Here is a 26,296-nt window from a genome sequence, read left to right on the forward strand (position 1 = left end):
AAAAAAAATGATGAGCGACTGTTCCAAGCCGTGTAACCACCTTCAAGGATAAGGTCAAATTTGCAAGTGCTAGCTACACCTAAGGGAACAGTTTCCTTCCCCCAAGAAAACACTCTGAGTATTTTCAGTTGCTGAATATCAAATGTTTATTCCTTAATTTCCTACTACTGCTAAAATCTATTTCATGAGTAGCTCCTCTTAAAACAAGTCTTTATTTCATAGAAATTGTATCATTTAATAATCCACTTCGAAATGTCCAGTGCTGAGGATGAGGATGCTTTAGAGCACAGTATGGAAACCAGGCCAGGTGGACCCCAATGAAGGCTTTACTCCCCACGCCAACCCCCCACCCCCAAAGCTGCAAACAACTCAGGGAACAGCTCTGCAGAGCCAACCAGGTTGTCCAAGTCAGCTGGAAAAACACCACCAAACTTGATTCAAATTACAAATGCAGTACTGTACTGTACGTATCCATCATTACGCACGCTTACAAGAATATAAGTATGCGTAATGACATATCTGGTCTCACTTTTAAAGTAAACTAGACACAGGCACCTACAAATTTTAAAACTACTGAATAGCCCAACTTTACCTAAGGTTAAAAATGTTGTTGCACATACATTGGCTGCTTCAGAAGCATTGGGCATGCAAACAGGAAGCAGAGAAAATATTCCAGCTAAGACCAATCACGTATTATATGTATTTAAGAATCTTTCCAGCCAAATTGCATTCAAAGGAAGACTATCTTGAAGGGCCAGGGCCAGTTTCTAGGAGAAGGAATCCTGCTGATGTTCCCTGGCACATCTGTGCCTCCTCCAAGACCGTGGAGGTACAAATGCAGGCAGATTCACCATGGTCCCCAGGGTGACGTCAGCTTCTGGGGGCAAGAGCAGCTGGTTGTCCTTGGTTCACAGGAGTCTCTCAAGCCTTGCAATTTCACCCAGGTCTGGATGGCTGCTCCAGGCTGATGGGGCCATTTCAGCCTGTCAAGCCAGGAGGTCATCTGGGTTATAGTCTGTCAGTGACCTCCAGGAACTACAGCTTTCCACTAAATGGATCATTGGCTCTACCCTCCGGGACAATGTTGGGCAGTGAAAGACGGTTTTGTGGGTTTGTTTGTTTGTTTGTTTGCTTGCAATTTTAAGATGACCTATAGAAACAGCCTCGCTTGGAATTAATAGCACCATGAAGACATAGATAATGATAGAAAACAGACTCATACAATAAAGTCACTTCTGATTCTAGGCAATGTTTTCTACCACTAATGTGGTAGAAACAAGTCAACAAAGTAAATCATTTTAACTGAATTTGGGAAAATAAGAGGTCTTTCTGGAAGAAAAATATTCTTGTAGGGAAAATATAGGCAAATTATATTCATTGGGCTACAATTAAATATATATACTACGTGTTTTATTGAGCAGCAGAGGGGGAAAATGTAGATAAAGCTCCCTACTCAAGAATGTCTATCGGAGCACCTGGGTGGCTCAGTCAGTTAAGCGCCGACTTCGGCTCAGGTCATGATCTCACGGTCTGTGAGTTTCAGCCCTGTGTAGGGCTCTGTGCTGACAGCACAGAGCTTAGAGCCTGCTTCAGATTCTGTGTCTCCCTCTCTCTCTGCCCCTCCACGCTCGTGCTCTTTCTCTCTCAAGAGTGAATAAACATTAAAAATAATTGTCTTTTAACAGAATGCCTGTCAAGTAGTCATGTAGAGTATTTTAAAAAGGCAAACTGAAGGCAGAAGAAGGCATCTAAACTCTTGGGAATACAGGACTGGGGTTCAGATGTTGGAAAAGAGTACTGTGTACTAACCTATTATAATAGTACAATTACATGTTGATACCTCAGAAATAAAATAGCTATAATTTTGAAGCACCTTCCCCTACTGTGTGGCTAAAAAGGAATGCTCAGCCCTAGAGGAAGAAGAGGTAGTCTATAAGTGAAGTGCAGAGAGATACTGGCTGTTGGCAGCCCATTTGCTTTGCAGATTCGGTACCCATGGCATCTTTTAAAAATATCTGGAGATGTGTTTGTTCTCCTGGCTGGTGCATTGCTAGAAGCAGATATGAAGATAGGAATTCCATCCCAGTGAGGTCTATTTGTTGAGCACACACGAGCTGGGCTTTCTGTAAAACTAGTTGCAAGAGGGTGTTTTTGATAACCCAACAGTACCGAAGCAGCCTTTTAAAACCCCTGTTGACCGATAGTCACTAGTCCAGATTGAACAGAACACCAGCAGAAGATGCATGTACTCAAATCAAGTCTGACTCTCTGTGGTCCAGGGGACGTGGGAATCTTGCGCTTCAAGTCAGAGGGGACCTGGCCCACGTGGTTCATGCCTGGGTGCCACAAAGTTCCAAATTATGAGTCACACCTATAACAAAATGTAGCACAACATTTTTAAAGGCACTCTGTTCCAATTCCCTTCAACAAGTTTGTCCCTTTCATCTGACTCTTGTACACACACACACACACACACACACACCCCAACCAAACTCGATGCTTCAAGACTCAGCACCAGCTCCATATTTGCCGTGAAGTTTTACCCAGCCTCCTCTTAACTCCTGTAATAAACATGACCTGAACTCTCGACTTCACAATTGAGGACTTTTGACACTATCGTATGAGTCTACCCTCTATGTAAACACATCAGCTCTCCCAATGACATTACAGACTGAAGACCAGGACTTGCTTGAGTCTCCCCTCTCTCTACCCAACACAGATCACGTGGCCTGGTACTACTTACATAATCATGCGATAAATACTTGACAGAGGTGCTGAGACATGCTCTGCTTGAACTTGTGTATGCATATTGCTTTCAGAATACAGAGGAGAGACCCACCTACCTTCAAGAAGCTTACACTATGGCCGTTTTCAGTGATTACAGTTCATAGGTGGGATGTGAAATAGCCCGACTCTGATCCCAGCCACAGCTGGGGTAGACACTTCTGTACATGCTGTCCATTCTAGCACAAGAGTCCCACCATGCATTACTCTGCTCTCTGTCTCAGGGATTTCTCTGTAGACTTGGGAGCCAAGCATAGAGCATGGCTCCAGGATGGATGAGGGAAAGTTCGTGGACCCTACAGGCAACTCCAGCCCAGTGGGGATGGGATCCACTGGATCAATACCCCACTTGCCATCCTTCAGAAGAACAATTCTTAGAGACACCTGTACACTTCTCAGAGGTTCTGTGGCCTCCAGCTGAGACCTCAGTAATGCAATCTCCATTTGCTTTTCCTTCTTGCCTGTCTTACTCTCCCTGCTCCCTCACCCGTTTTCCCTGGGGTCACCTTCTAAATAAACTACTTCTACCCAAGACTCTGTCTCGGGGTCTGCTTTTTCAGGGATCCAAACTAAAACAGACACATTATAACAAGCACAGGGATTAAAAGAAAAGATTTTTTTAATAGGCAAGTAATGAAATGCATGCTCTTTGTTAGTGACAAAGCTATGGTGGGAAATCTCTAGGGAACCAAAAGAGTCACTGAACATCCTGGGCATCAACTTCTCTCATCCAAAAAATGAGGAGATAGACTGAAGGAGCATTTAGATCCCTTCCCATGCTTTAATTCCATGATTACAGGTGCTGTTTGCATCCTTTTTATACAAGTCCTTTACCACTGAATGGTGGCAGAACTTCGGGGCCTTCTGTCTCATCACATATGTCCTCTCGTCGCAACCTCAAAGGCATAAGACTTACAAATTTTCCACAAGGGATGCTTCAAACTTTCTAGATGCTCCTCAGCTTGATGAACCTCAAACTGACAGTGTTCGCTCTGAATGGGAAAAGTCAAAGGTCGCACCTAACTGGCCTTGTGCAGCCATCCGGGCCCTCTCGCCCTCCACCTTCTTTTCACCAGAATAGCAAGAGCCTCACCGGCTCCTCCTCCTTCCCCTGGTAGCACCAGCCCAGATCTCTCTTCCAAATCTCTGTCCAAAACCCTTCATATACCTCTGCATCTCCCACAGCTCCTTACTCAGCCATTTGTACCTCACTGATCTCCAATAACTGCTTATCAGGTGAATTAGAGAACTTTTTACCAAGGAAGACTTAGAATCATGCTAGCTTTTGAAATACCAATTAGAAAACTGCGGTGATACAATAGTGGTTTTATGGATCCTTTGCTCGTTTATTTTTTAATAGTGGTTTACAAATACATTGTTTGCAGTGTACTGCAGAAAAGGATAAACCTGAAGTGAAAAATTCAAATTTTCACAGAAAAGACTAAAATGAGGCCAGAGAGACATTTGGCCTTCCTTTAAAATAAGAAATTAAGGGCACATGGGTGGCTCAGTCAGTTGAGCATCTGACTCTTGGATTTCAGCTCAGGTCATGATCTCATAGTTCTATGGGATGGAGCCCCGTGTCAGGCTCTGAGCCGACAGTGCAGAGCCTGCTTGGGATTCTCTCTGCCCCTCCCCTATTTGTGCTCATACACATGCTCACTTGCTCTCTCTCTCTGTCTCTGTCAAAATAAATAAACTTTAAAAATAAATAAAATAAAAAATTAAAATTCCAAGCATAATGTGAAGAACACTCTGCTCTACCCAAACCCCCAGATGGAACCATACCTGTGAGTCCAGGTTTCTTGGCTGTGTTCACTGCTGCCATAAACATGTATTCACTGTTAGGGTCATGCCCACTGGATTGATACTTCTGAAAGAGAAGTCAGAAACATGGTTTGTCGGCTGCTCTTCCTCATCTCCATCCCTGGTCTTTTTTCACTGTTTTCTATTCTTGGTTGAAGTGATATGCGACAAAAGCATTAGCATGTGGTGTAGGCTCCTGACTTCCAGCTAAGTAGGAGACCAATATGAAAAGGGCTTTAAATAAAAAGACCCTTCTGCTGAATTTCCTCCCTCATTTTTGTTTTTATTGTTCCCTTCTTTTGTAGATTTAGATAGCGAGCCCTATCTCACTCTATTCTTTATCTCTCTTTTTTATTCCATTCTGGCACAGATACACCCATGGTCTGCCAACTGATACCTGTGTAAAATGCAGAATGCTGTAAGTTCTCTCATTGAGAACCTATATTATGAAAGACTGGAAATAATACCCCCCAGCACAGAGAGATTGTTTTGTCATTGTTGAATTCTCTTCCCAGTTTTTCTATGGTCTTCTTCAAAAACAGTCCTAACAACTTAGCCATGGAAAGAAGTTGGCCATTTACTTCTCAGCTAAGACTGACACCTTGTAAGACTTTCTCACTGATTGTTTAACTGACAAGTTGAGTGAAACGAAACTGTTTCATCTTTGTCCTGACTCTGGAAACTTAGAATCAAATTTGCAGCCCATATTTAATGATTCTCAGAAGTCAGAAGCATCTATTTTTATGTTTCAATCTTCGTCCTGACTTTTTATGTTTTCTTGGCCCCAATTCCCTTATCTTTTTTGAATAATAATAATAACAGCTCTTTCCATAAGCCCTCAAACCCTTTTTTAGAATGAAGCAGCTATAGAATAAGCTTCTGTTCCAAGTTAGTAGTTAGTAGACCTATCCTATGGAAAAGAAAATGTCTGTTAATCAAATCACTCTGGCAAGAGCAGCAGGTGCTTTGAGTAAATAACTACTGATATTCTTCAGGAAAGCAGAGGCGAGAAAAATAGAGACATTGCTCACCTTTTTTGTAAGCCAACAAAGAAATACGCATCCAAAAATGTAGACTACAACAAAAGCTGAACACCCTATGGGTAACCAGAACTTCAGCTGGCAGCAAATCTGTGATTCTGGATTGGAAAGGAGACATGTTAAGGAAACACTGTGAGAAACAAATCTCCTTTTTGGGTGCCGAATCACAAGTTCTTTTACCAAATTCAATAAAGTGATTTAATCAAATGCAGTTTGCCTTCATTACAATCATGGAATCCAATGCACAGTATATAACACCATCTCAGTATTATAGCAAGCGTTCAAAAACTAAAACCTGAAAGATTCTATGCACATAAATGATTACAAATGTGGTTACTAGGAAGGACTTTTTCTGTCTATATTTTTGTAGAAGAGTAAGTAGGAAAAGTAAGGGTATAAAACGATGGCTTTCAATCCCCTCACTTGATTCCACAAAACCGACACTAACCAAAACCTTAAGTTTTACATGACTAGAGCCAATGGCCATTAGGCCACAGATTTGGGTAATTGTCTTAAATTTTTTCCTGATTTTTAATGGCCTATGCGTTTTAAAGACAACATGACCTATTTTTTTTCTTTTCTTTTTTGTTTTTTTGGAGAGGGAGAAAGAGAGTGGGAGGAGGAGGGGCAGAAGAGGGAGAGAGAGAATCTCTAGAAGGTGGACTATGAGATCATGACCTGAGCTGAAATCAAGAGTCAAACACTTAACCAACTGAGCCATCCAGGCGCCCCAACGTAACCTATTTCTAACTCAATAATCTACGTGATCAAATTGCATATTACTGATTAATACTAATTATTAATAATAATAAATTATCCCTTGCATATTTTTATGATAAATTATTGCCATCAATTGCACCAAAATGAACTCCACAAATGATACTTATTTGCTTAGGGGCACCTGAGTGGCTCAGTGGGTTAAACATCCAACTCTTGGTTTTGGCTCACTCAGGTCATGATCTCACAGTTCGTGAGTTCGAGCCCCATGTCAGGCTCTGCACTGACAGTGTGGAGCCTCCTTAGGATTCTCTCTTTCTCTCTCTCTCAAAATAAAATAAACAAATAAACTTTAAAAAATAGTCATTTGCTTAGTTGTTTTCATTAGTGAGAAAAGCTGTTAAATGGGAACGTACTCTTAAGTCTGAAAGATGAAAACAGTGTCTTACCATAAATATTCAAATATTCTCTGCTAATATTCTTCTTCTGAAAAGGAGGAGGATCAAAAATTGACAGTTCGCAGGTGTAATAGCTGGCATGAGAATTGTCCAAATTATACAGGAAAAAGGAGACACTGTCATTGAATAACTGAGTTTGACAGAATTTCAGATTCTTAATGGACACCGTGTTACCACTTTCTTTTGTCTTAGTGAGATCACAGAGTACTTCCGTCCCTTTTAGCAACTTCATTTTAAATTGCAAGGCTATCTCACTGAATTTGCATGAAATTTGTATGCCTCCATCGTGAAAGGTAAACATCTCGGACTTGGCAGAATCATTGATTTCTCCTGGATAAAAAGGAAGAAAACAAAGCAAAAGTGACATTTTATGAAGATACTACTCTATTAGTTGTATTTGAGCACAAAATTTATCTCTTCTCTTCATAAAGTCACCTCTATTGCACCAAAATGAAAGAATTTCACAACCAAAAGAAGAACAGGACAACAAATAAAACTCTGCCCTCGAAAATAACCTGACCAGAAATTTGCTTGTTACATATGAATATATAATATGTAATATATTAAATAATATATTTACACAGGGCAGGCACCATATTATCTGATTATGCTTTTATATTGGAGACAGATGATAAACAAATATGTAGTAAAACATCTGAATTAATGCTAGGAATGGAGTACTGTTCAAATAAAGGTGGGGGGTTGGGTTCTAATTTTGTTTATAGAATCAAATAATGCCCTTTTGATTTTTAAAATTGAGATTGAAGGAGGATTAGCACTTTGTCAAACAAAGGAAGATTTGGGATGAAATTTGGGGAAAGATGTAACTTACAAAAAAAATTTAAAAAGTGAAAAATAGCTTAAACTAAAAAATGAACAATTATATATAAATATATATTTACACTATACCCTCCAGTCAGAGAGTAAAACAACAGATGAATCATTTTCAAATGATAGAAATGTGTCTTCTCTGAACCTGATCCATTGAGAATTGAATCAAGGTCTGATGACAATGGTAAGGCACCAGATTTTTGTCAATTTCTTTTTTTTCCCAATACATTTTAAGCTTTTTAGGAAGCCAAGGGTATTTTTGAAAGCTACACAGGGGTCACACAAGGAAGGAGCCAAAATGGTTTTAGTCTGGTTGCAGATTCTGAGTTACTGGGTTATAAGTAACTGTTCTCTTCTGTTTCTTTTTCCTTTTTTTTTTTTTTTTATATATGAAAGTTTCTCACTGAAATTGGGAAAATTATTAGCACGAAAGTTTTTTGCTTAAGTTTTGAAATCTGTCTTTATTCTTAAAGAGAATATAGCAAGTAAAAAAAGAATGTTGAAGGAAAAAAAGTTGTCCAGCCCTATTGTGAAATAGACATACTATCTGTGTATATTTCCCCTCTATCTTCCAGATATACACTTGTTTTGTAGACATATTTCTTTGTGTTCTGCTATTGTCACTTAATGATATATCATAAAAGTTCCATTTCTTACATAGTTGTCACAGTCGTCCTTTTTAATGACTGTATGTATATTAGGACATAATGTTAATATATAATTTGTTAAAGCATTCCAATGTTGAATATTAGGGTGATTTTTAGCACTTTGCTTTTATGACCTAGTCAAACTGTTTAAACATGTTATGGCACTACGTATTGCCATGTTGCTTTCTGAAAGAACTTTAATTTATGATATGACTAAACATGATGCGGGTAGATTCACCTGCCACAACTCTGCTTGCACTAATTGCCCTAATTTTATTTAAGATTTAGCACAGTTACTTATTTTTCTTAATATCTACAGGCTTTAATTTAGATCTCTTTAATTTAGATTCCATATTACAAGGGGATAGATTTTCAACTTGGAGATTTGACTGTGAAAATATGCATAAGTGTTGTAGTTTTTTGGTTATGACCGCCCAGATTCCAACAAATTCCCACACCCAAACAACCAAAACTGCTGAACAAAAGGTCTAAAAAATATTATTAAAAGGCTTAACAAGGTTTAGCAAAGAGAAGAAATTGGTGGGTTAAATCTGAAGAACCAGAACTCAGAGAGATGAGCAGAGTTTAGAAGTTGCTTTTACTCTGAGAGTGTTTGCTGTTCTCCCAGGTTCAAATTTTTGTTTTCATGCCTCAACTCCCAGAGTCTTCAAAGTAAGAAACCTAGAAGGCCATCCTCTCTCAGTAAGTTGGGATCTCAAACGGTTCCCTTCTTGGACTACAGTTAAAGCAGAAGGAAACCAGCTCACATCACTTCAATGGTCCAGAAAACCTAAATCCTTGAATTTTGTTCAGGGTCACTTTGGATCATTATTACCCTTAGGCTATTGAGAGTAAAAATGCAACTATTCTAGGAAAAAGATTTACATGGTAGGCCTCAAATCCTATCCACAAATAATATTTAAAAACAATGACAAGCACACCAAAAAAGTTAATCAGACATGCAAGGAAACAAAACAAACAATGGACTACAGAAACAAAGCCCCCTTAAAGTTCTATATTTGAATTGTCAGATCCCAAAACAAACAACGGGGCTTACTGCATTTAAGGCAGTAAAAGACAAACTTCTAATAACCTCTGCAAAGCAAAGGAAACTAAAAGAAACAAACAAAAAACCTAATTTGAAAAAGAATCAAATAAAACTGGCAAAATCCATACTATGATTAAAAATTCCATGGATATTTTCAAAGCATATTAGAGCTAAAGAGAGAATTGATGAACTAGAAACTTAGGTTAGAAAAATTATTTGAAGTGCAGTCATCATCCAGATTCAAGAATCCCAACAAATCACTAGCAGATTTTTTTTTTTTAATGTGCACGTCTAGATACATCATAATGGAAATCCTAAAAGCAGCCATAGAAAAGAGACGCTTTACCTTCAGAGAAGGAACTATTAGACTGGCAGGTGATGTCTCAACATCAACAATAAAAAACAAAGTGAAATAGTAAAGGTATGTATAATGAGAAACTTTGGTAAGTGAAGTATGCATGTTGTGATTTCTTGCCTAATGACTAAGAAAATAGAAACGGGGGGGCCAGGGTGGCTCAGTCAGTTAAGTGTCCAACTTCTGTTCAGGTCATAATCTTCTGGTTCGTGAGTTCGAGCCCCGTGTAGGGCTCTGTGCTGACAACTCAGAGCCTGGAGCCTGCTTCAGATTCTATGTCTCCCTCTCTCTCTGCCCCTCCCCTGCTCATGCTCTGTTTCCGTCTCTGTCTCTCTCTCTCAAAAATAAATAAACACTAAGAAAATTTTAAATACAAAATATAACCTAAATGGATGTCACAAAGTTCAGTCTAATGGTTTTACATAAAGGGAAGGAAACGTTGGATCAGGAAGCAAAACCCAGGGGGTAGAAAGGCTTCTGTGTGCTGACAGTGTTTTATTTCTTGAGATGTGGTGATTATGCAGGCAAGGTAGTATGCTTTATAATTATTTATTGTGCACTGATGTTCAGTCTTCTGTATATATGTCTTGTTCTAGAACAAAAATTTGTAACTATACAGAAGGAAAATAATGCTTGTCTTCATTTTAAAAATAGAGGAAACAATGTAAGCAAAAGGCAAAAGGAAATAACTGATAGCATGGATATATATGCAGTCTACATTAGATTAAAATGAAAGATATTTTCTTGGGGACTTATTTATGTGAAAATAAATTATGCTGCATGACTATTGTTCTGATGTTTAGGACTCTGTATTCTCCTGCAGAGAATAAAATCAGTGGGCTCGTTCTCAGTTTCTTTAGAAATGTCCAAGGCACCGGCGGGGGAAGGGGGAGGGGATGGCTCAGTTATTTAAGCATCCAACTTTGGCTCAGATCATGATCTCATGGTTTGCAAGTTTGAGCCCCATGTCGGGCTCTGTGCTGACAGCTCGGAGCCTGGGACCTACTTTGGATTCTGTGTCTCCCTCTCTCTGTCCCTCGCCTGCTCATTCATATTCTCTCTCTCTCTCTCTCCCTCCCTCCCTCCCTCCCTCCTTCCCACCCCTCTCCCTTCTCCCCTCTCCCCTCTCCCTCTCTCTCTCAAAACTAAATATTTAAAAAATTTTTTAAAAATGTCCAGAGCAAATTTTCCCAGGACTTTAGAATGGCAGCAAGTAAATTACAGAGATCTTAGGGCCAAAGTGTCTGCGGCCACCATGTAAACACATAGACATAGGTGCCCTATCTTGTATTTCTGAAGATGTTTTGTCAGCAGCTTCTCTTCTCTGCCCCATGCCCACACTATGACCCACAACCCAACACAAGATGAAAGGTAATGATCAGCAGTGCAGAGTAGTGGAAGATGCAATGCAGTGATTCCCAAGGAAATGAGAGGAAAATTCTGGCCTTCCCATAGCAAGTCTGTGACTCTGGTACCCCTCTGACTTTGGTCTCTTCATCTGTGAAATAAGGAAGTACGAAAACATCTTCAAGTTCTTTCCAACACTTACTCACTAGGGATCCAGGATCAAAACCTATCCAAAGAAGACTGCAAGATAAGCTATTACTTTGTTGTTGTTCCAATAGTCTTCTCTGTTCCAGAATCTTACTGGGATATTCCAGGGGGGTCAGGAGAAATAAATTGAATGAGACTATCTTCCTTGCCTGTGAAAGTGTTTAGGTAGGGCTAAGAAGACTACCTAAGTTTTTCTTGAGTGATAATGCCAAGGATGTGTGCCATTGACATCAGAGGAGTAGCTGGGGATTCCAAAGTGTCATTTCTGCTGGGCACTCTGACTTGTTCACTTTATCATATTTAATCTAGGTGGGCTTTTTATTATTAAAGATAGTGATAAGAAGCCTGACTTCTGTTTCTACGTAACCAATGCTTAAGCTTTTCATCTGGAAAACCATTTGACAACTCTAAGTCTGCAATTTGAATGTTTTCAATTAAAAGAAGCAGGTATGACATTTAATCAAGTGCTTCATAATTACTTTGGCACTTGTAGAACAGATATGCTCCAGTACCTGATTAAAAATGCTCCTTAGCCTTTGGAGACATGTGAAAAAACACTATCAAAAGGAGATCATTCCTATAACCATGGCTAAAGCATTTAGCGGGTAGGCAGATAATTTAAGGAAAATCAGAATGTATTGGTTTCTTATAACTGTAGAAACAACTAGAATCTTTTCTTCACCTTTCCTGGATATTCTCATCTCCAGATCTAATATTCAACTGGGAGTGCTGGTGTCATAACACCAATTTTTTAGCCAGTGTTCGTTTTGGTTGAGTGTCAGATCTGTTTGATCAGTTCCTCTGCTGTACCAGAAGTTAAAAATTGTGAGAGTTCCCCTCACCAATCTTTCTTCTGTTCTTTCTTCCTTTATCTCAGCTTACTTTTTTTTTTACATACCACTTCTTATAAAATCATCTTCCAAAATCTCCCTTCCCACAGTCTTTGATAAGTTCCTCACCTTCCTCCCTAACATATCTCCATCTAAGTTCTCATAGACACTGTCTGTCTGTGTTTCAGACTCCCCAAAACACCTTCTCCTTCACATTTGTGTTTCTTGTAACATGGTTCAACCCCCACTCAGCATCATAAACAATTAGACCTGGTAAACTTCGAAATTATACAAGTCCAATTCTTTCTGAAGACCCGGACAGGTTAGATTATTTGTCCACAGGGAATACAACTTCTTGGGTGCAGAAAAGATTCTGGGTTTAATCTACGGTTGAAGTGCCACTAGCAACAACCAAGGGACAGGCAATGGAAGCAGGCAACCACATGAAGCAAGACAGTGATCACTACAGACTGAGCTTACAGGATCATGTTAAAGTCTGTCTACGGGAAGAAGGCCTAACTTCCTGTACTTCTGTTTTATGTCTGGTTGAGTCTATCCACTGCTCCTGCATCTAAACTTCAACTGGGCCAAACCATATCATCTCTCTTTAGGACTGCAAGAGTCTCCTAACTTGCTGCTCTCACTTCTGCCCTTTTACCATCTATTCTCTTCAGGGAAGCCAGAACGATCTTCTAACATCACAGATTGTGTCATTGCCCTGCTTATGAAACGTAAATCTCATTTAGAATTAAATTCAACTCCTCAGCCTAGTTTCCATGACCTGCATGACCTATGTAGCTCTCCAACACCATTTTATACCAGACACTCACTACGCTGCAGTCATACTGCTCTTCTTTCTATTCCTCAAATATAAGAAGCTGGTCCCCTGGGCTTCAAATTTGTTGCTTTTTCATCTAGAATGTTCTCTCCAGTCTTCACAAAACTACTACTTCTTTAGCGACCACTGACCACTCAATCCAAAGTACACCCCCAAGTCATTTTCTGTCCTATTACCTGAGAGAAAATATTTATCATTGCCTGAAATAATCTGGTTTATTTATTTACTTATTTATTGTCTGGCTACCCCACTGTTACATCAGGTTTACCCCACTGTTTAAAATCAGGTACCTTGTTGATCTCCTTCACCAATCCATCCCAACTATCTACAATAGCATCTGTAGTATGTAGTAAGTCATAATAAATATTTATTAGACACAGAGATGAACTAATGAATATGTAGATTTCGGTGATGTTATAAATCTGGGGCGATGAATAGAATATACAATGTAAGAACCAAAAGGGCTCTCAGAAATGATCCAGTTAAGCCTTTCATTTTATATTTACATTTATCAAGCTAGACTTGGGGCAGAAAAGTGAGTATCTTGCCCAGGATTCCATAGCTCATTGCTGGAACATGATCTCATGATTAGCTATGCCATGTTGTCTTTCTTCTAGAAGCAAGCACATGCAAATGTATAATCAAGCATGAAGGGTATCTCCTGAAATGGAATGTCAGATTCTAAAGAAAACTCTCTCTGAGCTCTAAAGAAACAGATTTTTTCTCTTTAAATACCTACTAGGTTCATAAAGACTTGTTTAGATGATTGATGATTCTCTTTCTCTACAGAGGACAAGTTTAAACCTGGCTGATTATTTAGATCCTCCAGAGTGCACAGTCTTTAAAATTGCCCAATGTACGGCCAAGACGGGCCCCTGGACCAATGATTCTTCTAATACACTCAGATGTTTCATAACTACAGCATGTTAGTGACTTAGGATAAAACATCATGCTATATCTTTCAGCACTTAATACATTATTTAAAACACAATAGAAATATGTCCTCTTGACTCCGAGTAATGGGTCTTAAAATCTAAATATTAAGTATTAGTTTTTGTTTTGCTACCATATCTGTTTACTTGTTAGTACTCCTGGATTATAAGTACTCTGGAGAACAGGTATTGTGTCTTCTTAATCACATAGACTACCATGTCTAAAGGGTACAACCTTCCCAGTAGAGGTTCAAACCTGTTAACTGCTGCTAACTATGATTGTTATAACTTTACTCTTGACATCAGTGGACTAATGTTTCCAAGAGTAAAATCACGGTCTTTATATTAGGTGATTTCTTTAGGTTTTCAAATTATTTAAGGGATAAGAACATTGGTATCCCCTGAGCGTGTGAACTGTGGAGGTTGTTTAAAAAAAAAAAAATCAGAAGAAAAGATCATTCTCCTGAGAATTGTACTGTGGCTCAGAAGAGTTTATTTGTACGTTGTTTTTTTTTTTTTAATATCTAAACCATTCCATTTCTATAGTATAAGATGGCCTTACTGGAACCCATCCTGCCAGGACTCCTTGTAAGCAGTTGTATTATCCCCTGTTGAAATCTTTTGGCAAAAACACTTTAGAAAACCCACACAACTGCAGGGGGTGTGAGACAAAACAGTAATTTTATTTCATTCTCCTTAACTCAGACTTCTAACCACAAACCTCCACAAAGGTCTCAGAGCGATAGAAAGATAAGATCTCCTGAGTATGCAATTATTGATAGTGCTTATTAAACATGTTTTCTGTAATCAAACAATAAACTTTAGCTTAGCAGGCACATGAGTGTGACATAAGAGGTGAAGTCCTAAAAACTGCAACGTTTATTTAGGGTTTGTTACATTTTATCTTTTACTAAGAAATGTTGGCATTTAAAAAAATGTGCATTTACCACTTTTTTTCACCTTTAATTAAAGTATTGTCATTTTTTATGAGTCTACTGGCTAAAACTTTTAGAATCCTGATTACATATTTTTACACACGCATCATTTCTATACTTACATTACTATTCAAAGGCATCCATACTCCAAAGAAGTGATTGAAGTGAGTAGGGAGGATAAACAAAATAAACCCAATCTGATCTAACTTCCTAACAAAGACAAAAGATGTGAAGAAGTGAGGAGAAAATCAAAAAGCCAAAAGAGCGTGTGCGTGTGTATGTATGTGCGTGCGCGCGCACACACACACACACACACACACACACACACACACACAAATATGTGTATTGTTTTTACTCTCCAAGGAAATTTGTTGGGGGGGTAAAACAACCCTCGGTCCTCTAAAGTGTGTATCCTATTACAGAATAAGAAAAATATGGAAAAATGATTTTCTTCTAGTAAAAACTTTCTTCATAAAAACAGAAGAATATCAAATATGCTATAAAGCTTTGTAGCAATATTCATGAAGTAACAGTTAAGTTGCAAACAAGTTACTTTCCTAGTTAATTCATTGTCAGTGATTTAAAATTGCCCCACCAGGGAAATTACATGAGATTAAATGAGCCCAAGTCTCTTACACAGAAGGGGAGGGAGAAAGAATTTTATTGGCACCCAAGAATATCCACATTACTTCCCATCCCTCCTTTGGGCGCATAGACAAGGCATTGGCTGGGTGAGCTTGTTACACTGAAGGCCCCAGCTCTCCTCTCTACTCTAGTAACACTCACCTTTATCTCAGCCACCCCTTCCCTTGGCTCCAGTCCTTTATCACCAGTTTCCTTTCAACATCTCTATCTGGTTTCCTCTGATAGATCAAGAATAACATTTCCAACCTGAACTCAATATTCACTCCCAAACCCAAACCTTGTCATTTAAGGGAGTCACTAGTCTGACCCCCTTCCTCATACCTCCCTCTCTCTGGTTCTCCTGATCCAATTGGCCACTAAGTCCCGTTGACTTTAGCTCAAGGATATCTCTTGAATTCAGTTGCTTTTCTCTATTTCTGTTGCCAATCCAAGGCATTTTTGTGTCTTCCCTCCTCTGTGGAAGCTTCTTGACTGGCCTCAGCAGCAGTCTCTCCGTTTCCAAATCCATCCTCCATGCTGCTTCCAAAATTGTGTTCCTAAAAGGCATTTAACTCCCCAGCCTAAAGTCTCTATTATATTGTTACTTATGAGGTAAAAAATCAATTTTCTTAGCATGACACCAGCTCTTTTCACAATCTGTGGACCATATATGGTCCACCTATACTAAATTTTTGGCCATTCTTCTCACATCCTTAAACTATTCCCATAAACTAGAATATCCCGGTACTTCTTTGTCTTCTTAGAAACCCCCATGCATTCTTTAAGAACCATTTTAAATTGGTCCCTGAGACCCCAGACAAAGACACCTATCTCTATGCTCTCAATATACTTTGTTTACACCAACATATTTATAATGCATATCATCTTTGATCATAATTATTTTGTCTGTCTTCCTCATTTAACCATGAGCTTCACAAGGATGAGAACTGTAGTATGGTCACCTAAACCATCCAAGGAGTTAGAACATTTTATAAGCTCAATAAAATAAATGAATGCATAGAAAAACATGGAGGCTGAGCATGTTTGGCAAATGTCCTGCAATGGACTGAGGAGAAGAACGAGAAAAGCAGAGCAAGAGATTCTGTTTACTGGAGAATACTTGTTTCCCAGTCCAAAGACAAAGACTCAAACCGAATGCTACCTGGCCAATTCTCTGAAGCCTAATAGGTCTGGAAGTTAAATAAATATTTCAGCTTTCAAAAGTTTCCAAATAATAATACAACAGCAATTTATAAGCATTGAGAGTTTCTCCTATGTTGAATACTGTTAAATGCATTACATGCAATACATAATTTGATGTTCATAACAGTCTTTTATGTTGGATTTTCTATTTTAAGGAAACTTTCGTATTTTGAGGAAACAGAGGCTTGAATCACTGGCCCAAAGTTGTTGAGCCAGTATGTGGTGGAACCATAATATGAACCTAGACAATCTGAGACCAGAGCCTGCATTCTTAAGGAGCCTCTTAGTCCAGTAATCTAGGCCAACCCGCTAATGCTACAGAACCTGAAGCCCAGAAGCTAAAGAGACTTGCTGAAAAAAAAAAAAAAAAAAAAGAAACAAAAAAAGAAGCTTTTAATATTAAACTTGATTGGGAAGTTATGTTTGGATATTTCTTTTCCTTCCAGACGTATTGGGTATATTATCATCCCAAGTACTTTAAGTACTATTTACATTGATGCCACATATGTATTCTGTGATTTAAAAAGTTATCATATACCAAAAATACATAAAATAATTTCTTAGATATAAAATTACTTTGTGCTGAACACATTTCTTTAGATATGCTCATTCAACAACCATGTGTTAAGCTATGAGCTACCCTGTGTATTTGAATCTGCAACAAAGTCTAGCTCTTTGCTCTGACAAAATTCTTTTATTCTGTAACTTCTCTGCCTGTAGACATGTAAAAACATGGATTCACATATACAAACTTTCGTTATCATTCAACAGGTACAAACAGGAAATAATGGGAGATTTTTGTTTTAGACATAGTACAACATAAACACAACTTTTCTTGTGAACTGGAGGATTTGTTTGTTTGTTGTTGTTTTCCATGAATGGACATTTTGGTGATGAGTCCTAGGAAAATATAAACGTTGGCTGTAAAAAGTCTGATTTCTCAAATTCAAAACAGCTATATTAAAATGATCTCTAGTTGCTTGTTGAAAGTGCCATGCCTGTGTCAACACAGCTCCGACAAACAAAAGCTACTATCAGAACTAGTGGTTGACAGAACCAAAATTCGTGAGTCTGTCACTGTCCCTAGAGTCAACTCGATTTTTCTTAGCGTTGCCTCACGCAAAGTAGAAACAGGCATCAATACGTTATACGTGACCCAGAGGAGGACCATATCCCCAACATCTGACTCTCTTTAAACTTGGAAATCTTGGTCTGTTTTGATCAACCTTACAGGCTAAAGCAATGAAAAAAATCATGTTTTGACTAACAGTTTTCATTTGTGTTGTATACTTTCTAAATACTTAAGTTCTACTTTCCAAAATATAGTTTTGATTTTTTTTTAATTTTTTAATGTTCAGATTTTGAGAGAGAGAACAGGGGAGGGGCAAAGAGAGAGGGAGACAAAGAAGCAGGCGCCAGGCTCAGAGGGCTCTGAACTGGCAACACAGAACCCAATGTGGGGCTTGAACTCACGAACTGCAAGATCATGACCTGAGCCAAAGTCAGATGCTTAACCGCCTGAGCCACCCAGGTGCCCCTAGTTTTGAATTTTCATAAGAAGTCTTCAAATACCAAAGGTCCTATTTTACTTAGGATGACCAAAAAGTGCCATTTGAAGGACTCAATTTATTAGAATAGCAATAGTACAGACGAGCCTTTAATGAGTAAATGTGGCCCTTTCCTTGGGTATTAAAAGGCTAGAGATGATTTTTATTTACAAAGTTTAATAAATCCTTTTGCATAGAAATTTCCTATCCTTAAGCTAGGAAGGTAGCCTAAGTTGTGGGTTTTGCTCAGTTTACAACTGCAAATATTGAGGCCATTTTTTTTAAGTCAAACAAGTCTATACACCTTACAGTGAGCAAAACAAAAATGAGAATCAGGCCCTGTCTACACACCTACATTCTGTTTCTACCAAGAAATGGGAATATGCTGTTAGCCATTTAAAAACTATGCTATTCCACTTCATCTGAGTGGATTGCCAATAACAATGAGAAATTAGGAAAGCCACTGTGTTCACTATGGATGAAAAAACACGGCACTCACGATCATACATGAGAATAATAGATATTCCTAGAAAGAAGAGAAAAAGACAAAGAAAAAGATATGATTAAACTATGGGGAGAAAAATAGCCCTGAAGATTAAAAAAAAAAACAAAAAACCAAAACAAAACCCTCAAGTCTACAGATTGAAAAGGCTCACTCAGTCCCAAGCAATATTAATGAAAATACTCAGAGCTTAGGCATGCCCTGGCAAAATTCCTGAATTCCAATATTGAAATAAATAGCATACAAGATCCTAGAGATTTTTTTAAAGTTACTTACAAATGAGCGAGAATCAGAGTAGCATGGAACTGTTCACCTGTAACCCTAGAAGCCAGCGGACAGTGGATGGGAATCCACAGAGAATTCAGAGAAAAGACTTCAGTCCAGGAATCCTATTCCCAGAAAAGATATTGGTTACCCATCAGAGTTAAAGACTTCTTTACCCGTGCTGGAATTCACAGAGTTCGAGGTATCTGCAGAAAATGATAGAAGTCTTCTAATCACTGTATCGAAACAGAGATCACAAGACAGGAGCAGATGGCAAGAGGGGTGCTGGCACTGAAAATAGGTGAAGGAAGTGTGAAGGAGAGATCCTTAAAACAGACAAGAAATACTGTAAGAGGAAACCTGGCAATGATCTGCAATTATTATTTCAAAGCCCAAGATTGGGGCGGGGTTGTGCTAAATGGACAGCGTGAGAGTGCGACGGGAAGAACCTTCAGGAGTTCTCAGATCAATGGGGAGTGTGGAGTCAGCACATCAGGCAAGGCCATTGTCATTATTTTAATCCAATAATAGGCACTCAAGATGCTCTAAACATAATGACTACTCAGTTAAGAACTGTAGCAAACCTTCTAAATTACAGAAGCAAAGAAGGAAGTTAAAAGAAACTTAGTTAAAAGGATACAACAGCAAAGGAAAAGAAATAGAAATAAACATGACAATGAAGGGATAAAATCAAGTGTATCAGATTTTCAGCCTCATCACACTGACTGGGAATGGCCTGAATTCATCAATGGGGAAAAAAGTCAACAATCTGGGTTTTCAAAACTCCAACATGACTACTTGAGGGGGTTGTGGGAGGGGCTGAAGGTCAGCTCGGATCAGCAGGCTTCTCTCTAATCTCAGCGGGGAGCCCGTCTGCAGGCAGCAACGGGCTGTTTTTCCTGAGGTGATGGAATTCAGGGGTCACAGATTGGATGCCTTGGAATCAACAGCAAGGCTCAAATTGCACCTGAGGGTTATCCTCCCAGGCACTTCCCAGAACACATCGTGAGACATGCACATTTATTAGGCACCGTCTCACGTCCATCATTCCCACTCAGGTACAGCATCCACGCTGCTTTCAGAGTGGTCTTTCTGAAATCAGAATTCATAAGGTCACCCACATGGTTCTCACTGCCCATAAGGTGTAGAAAGAGGGTCTTCCAAACCCAGGTAGAGGTTCACATTTTTTCCAGACCCTTTTACAACGAGGAGCTTCCTACTACTCCAGAGTCACAAGATGATGACTTTGTTAAATTTTACACTGAGATCAATGGTTAAGACTAGAAATCACTGGGGCACCTGGGTGGTTCCGTCGGTGGAGCGTCCAACTTTGGCCCAGGTCATGATCTTGCGGTTCATGGGTTCGAGCCCCACATCAGGCTCTGTGCTGACAGCTTGGAGCCTGGAGTCTGTTTGGAATTCTGTGTCTTCTCTTTCTGCCCCTCCCCGGCTCGTACTCTGTCTCTCTCTCTCTGTCTCTTTCTCTCTCTCTCAAAAATAAATGTTAAAAAAATATTTTTTTAAAGACTAGAAATCACCAAGGTTTCCAACCTATTAACTCATCAACCAAATGCAAACCTGAGAATTTCTCTCCTTTTACAATTTGTTATAGCTCTTGCTACTTCAAGACAATGAGGAAAGAATGTGAAATCTGGAGTCAGGTATATTTTGTGTTGTAATCTTGGTTCTGCCACTAATTACTATGTAACAAATCACTCAGCCTTTCCTGGTCTGAGATTCTTCAAACATCACCTGAAGATAAGAATACTCCCCTTTTTGTGGGATGAGAGAGCCTACTTAGTTGGGAGGATTAAAAATATGCCAAAAGAAAAGACCTGCAAGGGCTTGGCATACTTCTTCTAGGCTCTTAAGAACCGTTGGGTGCTAGATATATGCATCGTGATGGTATTTTGAACATGGAGACTGTTAGCAACTTAGAATCTCCATTTAGTCATTCATGCCTGTTTTGCCGCCTGTCAAACCAAGAAATGGCTTGTCACATGGCATAGTGTTCTGTGTGGTAAGAGTGAATTCTGGTATTATTCCACTAGAGCTTAAGATGAACATCGTTCTAGAAGCACAATTTCTTTACCAGCTTAGTCTAACAACTCGAAATAACTCTACCTAGGTTGGATTCATCCTTCCATAGAAATAACACGATTATTAATTCAAGTATCAGACTGATAATAAGCACATTATCGACAACTCTAAGTGCCCAAGTGGGTTTAACATACTGGGGTTCATTTTGGCAGTACAAACCTTTCAATGACTTGAGCCAATGTTCTTGGAAAAAATCCAAAGTTCTTTAAATGGCCCATATAGTCTCAATGGTCTGCTCTCTGCTCTCCTTTCCAGCATCATCTTATACCTTCCCAAACCCCTCTCCTTCAGGCACATCTACCTTATTCCAGTTTCCTGACCTTAATTCATTTCCTCTTGCTACAGCTTCTTTGCACTTCTTCTTTTCCTGGTATGGAATCTTCATCCTCACTCTCGTACGATCCTCCCCATTTATTCTTACTTATCCTTCCAATCTTAATTCAAGTGCCACGTCCACAGAAAAGACTTGAATATCGCTTCCAAACCCCACCTCCATATCTATTCCGTCTAGAGTGGATTCTTTGTGACATCCTCTGAATTCTGGCTATAGTGATCACTAATTCATGGGATTACTGGATTAATGTCTCAGTCATTCAGTTAGCCTCATGAGAGCAGGGCTGATAAGGGTTTGCTCATCATTGTTCACACAGCAGCTTGCACAGTACCTCCTGCCTGGCAAGTGCTTGATGCTGCATGAATGAATAGATAAGTGAATGAATGAATGGATAAATATCCATTCCAAAGCTATTCATTTGTTGTTCAATAAAAGATTTCACTGGGTTGTGGAAAAGGCCTTAAAAACAAGCAAGTAGTCCCAAGCTGGCTTTGGAACTTGTAAGTAGACTCTGTTCACTCCTCAGTCCTCGTTACTTAAGAGCATTTGGGCCACCTTGAACTACCACAGGATGAAACATTTGACCAATCCGCTTTTGCTTTAGTTTTTTGGAGAGAAAAGTAAAATCTATTTCTTTGTACAACTGCAAAATTTATGTCTAGCTAAATAAGATTATACCTACTAAATTTCTGCTTTCACTTTCAGTGTTAATAGAACTTTCCAACTTAATGTAATTTCACTTTGCTTTTGCCAACCTCAAGAACATGGATCAGAGTGAAGGATAAAAGTATTACAAAAATGTACCAAGTTAAAAGCAGCAGAAACCTGTTTATTAATTTAGTTGTAGGTAGCATTATTTAAATCGTTCAAACAGTCTGACATATGCCATCTAAGAGAGAGAATTGAGAACTTTAGAATGGTTGCTTGTTTTTCCTTAATGTCTCCAGAGGCTAGGGAGTCTTTTTACATCATCCACTACTCCTTGGCCTTTTTGAGGGACCCTGACACTTAGCGTCAAATAAAACCTCTGTGGCAGCCTGTGGCATATCTGACACAAGATCACCCAGATAAGATGAAAATCAAAATCCTTTTTTTTTTTTTTTCAAAGCCCTTCCATTTTATTTTCTCCTTCAAAAAGAATTCCCAGTCCAAATGCCAAGACTATTTTATTTTCATTCAGTTGACACAAGTCATTTTGCCTTTCATCTTTCTCTGAGAACAGTAAGCCACTCTTCGACTTGATCCACTCACAGGTAACTCCAAACAGGTAATTTAAAATTTTAATGGTCGGATGAAACCTTTTTCTTCATCTTAAAACACAATATCAAAGGAAGCGGTACAAACTCCACGCTCTCAGCAGCTGCACCGCCACAGACACCCTGAGCCCAAGTGCTTGGGGCTCTTCTGTAATTGTTGCTGCTTTCAAAACAAAAACAACACAACACAAAAACACAAAAAACAAACAGAAACCCCTTCTATTTGGCGCCTGACTTTTCCTACCTTTGGTTTCTCTTCATGTTCATTTGAATTATAACTTAGAAATATTAAATGGGCCACTTACCTGTTAGGACTTCAACTTGAAAGCAGAAGAGAAGGAAATAGCAGAGGTCTAACTTCATGTTTGCCAGAAACAGATACAATCCTCCCCAGTGTTCAAAGCTGACAGTGAATTCATGTTCTCAACTGTTTTCTATTTGCTGGAAAGGAAGTGGGTTTTGTGAGGGTTTATGTAGTGTCACACTTACCATCAAGGCAAGGAGGTGTCTCTCTCGATTGATGTCAATGGCTATTTGAGAGGCATTACTGCTTATGGGGTTCAGCTTAATCCATGGATTGCTGATAATTTTGAGAACAGACTTTACCCTCATCCTGGCTCCAATAAAACCAGAGACAGAGACCATGCTTATTCTCAGAACCACCCTACTCCACTGATCAATAGTTATTAGGCGGGGCGCCTGGGTGGCTCGGTTGGTTACGCGTCCGACTTCGGCTCAGGTCATGATCTCGCGGTCCGTGAGTTCGAGCCCCGCGTCAGGCTCTGTGCTGACTGCTAAGAGCCTGGAGCCTGTTTCAGATTCTGTGTCTCCCTCTCTCTCTGTCCCTCCCCTGTTCATGCTCTGTCTCTCTCTGTCTCAAAAATAAATAAACGTTAAAAAAAATTTTAAAAATAAAAAAAATAGTTATTAGGGATAACAGGATGTGAAAACAGCCACATGATAAATAGCCTATTTTTTGACAACTTTCTGTCTTGTGTTATTTGCTCCAGAGATAGAAAGCCTTTGAAACACGACAAACAATAAAGGACATTATTACAGAAACTGAAATAGAAGATGTATCTGGAAGAGGAGCGACAGAAGGGTCTGACAAATACTTATATCACATTCACTGTAGATTGTAATTCCCCAAATGATGGATCACATGTTAATCCAACTTAAACCCTGCTCTGCATATTACAGCAGTCTGTAGAAACCAGAAATTCTGTATCGATAGCCCCAAATGAAAGCAAGAAAGTTGAAAAGCCCACCCGTAGTCTCTCCATCCCTGTGGGGGGATAGAACAGATAATAACAACAACAATAATTATTATTATATAAATAAGGAGAGTTTTATGTATGTAAGTGTTTATATGGAATTTATATGGAATACTCCTCTTAACACAAAACATGTACAAAACTAAATGTAAAATGATACAGATGTAATATGTATAAAACATAGAATATAGCTAACATTACATTAATCTGGATTATTTATGTATGTGTGTTTATATTATGTGTTTTTAATGTTTATTTATTTTGAGAGAGAGAGAAAGCACAAGCAGGGGGAAGGGGCAGAGGGAGAAAGAGAGTATCCCAACAGTGCAGAGCCTGATGCAGGGCTTGATTTCACGAACCATGAGATCAAGACCTGAGCTGAAATCAAGAGTTAGGTGCTTAACCTACTGAGCCACCCAGGCGCCCCTATATTATGTTTTATACGTGTATTAGTTCATTTAATCCTCCTAATCATTCTGTGAGATGGGGACTACTAATCTGCCATTTTACAGATGAGAAAAACTGAGGCACAGAGTTATAAAGTACTGGCACAAGTCAGATAGGAAGTGGCAGTGCTAGGATTCGGAGAGTCTGGCTCCAGACTCCTCACTCTTAACCAGTGCAAGTAGAGCCATCCAGGCCACAGCCTGCTGTGAACCATCCAGAAGTCTGAACCAGCTTCCAAGATGCTGGATCCAGGCTGGGTTTCTGGGGAGTAATGGGGCAGGATCTACTCTCAGCCTGCAGAGCTGACAGCCAGGTGAGAGGCTGAAGTCAGTAGGTCAGGGCAACCAAGATTTCAGTCCAATGTCCAGGCTTTGAAGCAGAACCCAGATTTGGTGCTACAGAGGAGCAACTAGGGATATCTGGTCAGACCCAAGGGATTCCAAGGGTAAGGTACAAGGCTGATCCTGCAATGACACACCTAAGTCTCTGATTTCCCGAGAGACTTTTTTCTAGGGCTCCTCAGCTTCAGTAGTGGGTGTGAAAGAAGCTATTTGAGGTGTTGAGCCAGCCTGAGCAGGAAACACTGGGCAACTGGGAACCTGTTACCCTGATTTCCTTCCTTTCCCTTCCATGTGCTCCCTGACGCATCAAGTGGAAATGCCTCCAGACCCGCCGTCATTGTACTGGAGTCCTTTTCCAGCAAAGAGGAGGCAGTGGAGAATAATTGACTTTTTCTAACCTTGTTGTGGCCTAGCTCTGGAACTGAGTTTGGAAAGCTCTTGCTTCATCTGATGAAAGCTATCACAAATTCTAGCACTCAGCTGCAGTTACGCAGAGGGAAACAGGGCAGAAATCTAATAATGAACCTTAACTGAGTACCTATCCATGTGCCAGACATTGCACTTCACATGAATGATCTCATTCAGTGCTCACAGCCTCTTTGTGACGTAGATCTCATTATTATTCCCATTTCTCAGATGAGGAAACTGAGGGTTAGAGAGTAAGTAATTAGTGCAGGCTCACACAGCCAGTAAGTAATGGAGTCCAATCAAACCCAGCCAACGAAACTGAATCCCACACTCTTAATTACCACACCCTAATCACATGCCAGTCTTCATTTATCTGCCCATAAATCACTGATAACATGATTTGGGGGTCTCATATTTTGGCGGGAGTAGGGTGCTTAGGTCCTAGATGATGTTCGAAAATATTTGAACGCAAAAGAGATTTCCTAAAAAAAAATCAGGTGCAATGTTTCTATAGCTCAAGGGGAGAAAAGTTAATACACATCATGGTGTGGCTCAGCTCATTTCAACTGGATATGCACACTTTTATTCTAAATCTGCTTTTTCCCAACCAACACAATCTCTGTTTGTAAGACACTTGGAGGTAACTGACGTTAAAGGTGAGCAGGCCTTGCCTCGATGTAAATGTCCCTTATGTCAGAGACCGCTGTGAGAGATCCTGTCCGTGCTGCCTCTTCTCAAAAATCTCAGTTAAGAATACAATTACTTGTGGTTTTAAATATACAGAACTACTTTTCATGTGCCTGGAAATAAACTGGGCAAAAATTTCCCTTCACCCCACAGGAAGCACTTTTTGTTTGCTTTTTTTTTTTTTTTCATTTTTTATTCCATGACTTAAGACGGTTTTGATTTGTGTGTGCAGATGCCAGCAGTGAGGGTGGGGAGTGGAAAGTCTGTTGCATTAAAAGTGGAATGTTTATTATTACTCGACTTGTGGGCACCAAGGTTGGTAATGCTGTCTGTGTGCTTACTTTTTTGAAGTTCCACAGGTGAATGTCTTTCTTGTGCTTTGCTTGAAACTTACTGAAGGCAATATTTGCATGTGCACAGGAGCCCACACACCAGAACCTTTGAGTTCAAACAACGGGGTTAAAAAGCACCTGCAAGGTTATCTGTGCTACACCTAAACTGGGCGTGCCAATCTAAAGTAGAAAAGCAGTGAAA

The 26,296-nt window shown here is 39.4% G+C and overlaps 1 protein-coding gene across 3 annotated transcripts; it reads right to left on the bottom strand.

Annotated features, from left to right (window-relative positions):
* ICOS (inducible T cell costimulator) lies at positions 1–23,052 on the bottom strand. Of its 3 annotated transcripts, none has more exons than XM_078450962.2 (5): positions 22,911–23,052; positions 6,797–7,135; positions 5,622–5,728; positions 4,573–4,657; positions 1–2,336 (listed from the first exon to the last, which is right to left on the bottom strand). In XM_078450962.2, the coding sequence occupies exons 1-5, from the start codon at positions 22,966–22,968 to the stop codon at positions 2,182–2,184; spliced, it is 744 nt and encodes a 247-aa protein (XP_078307088.1). In that variant the 5' UTR covers positions 22,969–23,052; the 3' UTR covers positions 1–2,181. The 3 variants fall into 3 exon arrangements, with proteins under 3 accessions (XP_078307088.1, XP_060479084.1, XP_060479085.1); XM_060623101.2 differs by having other exon boundaries at positions 2,222–2,371; XM_060623102.3 differs by lacking the exon at positions 1–2,336 and adding an exon at positions 2,389–3,776.
* Between the last annotated feature and the right edge of the window lie 3,244 nt (positions 23,053–26,296).

This window comes from Panthera onca, chromosome C1 (assembly GCF_046562875.1).
Source record: "Panthera onca isolate mPanOnc1 chromosome C1, mPanOnc1 haplotype 2, whole genome shotgun sequence".
NCBI lineage: Eukaryota > Metazoa > Chordata > Mammalia > Carnivora > Felidae > Panthera > Panthera onca.

What these genes read in the sequence shown, in the direction of transcription:
- ICOS (XM_078450962.2), bottom strand. Translation starts at nt 22,968, where the DNA reads ATGAAGTTAGACCTCTGCTATTTCCTTCTCTTCTGCTTTCAAGTTGAA. An exon ending in TCAAGTTGAAGTCCTAACAG is followed by an intron (nt 7,136 to 22,910) that starts GTAAGTGGCCCA and finishes CTTTTTATCCAG; the next exon opens with GAGAAATCAATGATTCTGCC. An exon ending in TTTGTTGGCTTACAAAAAAG is followed by an intron (nt 4,658 to 5,621) that starts GTGAGCAATGTC and finishes CTTCTCTTTCAG; the next exon opens with AAGTATCAATCCAGTGGGCA.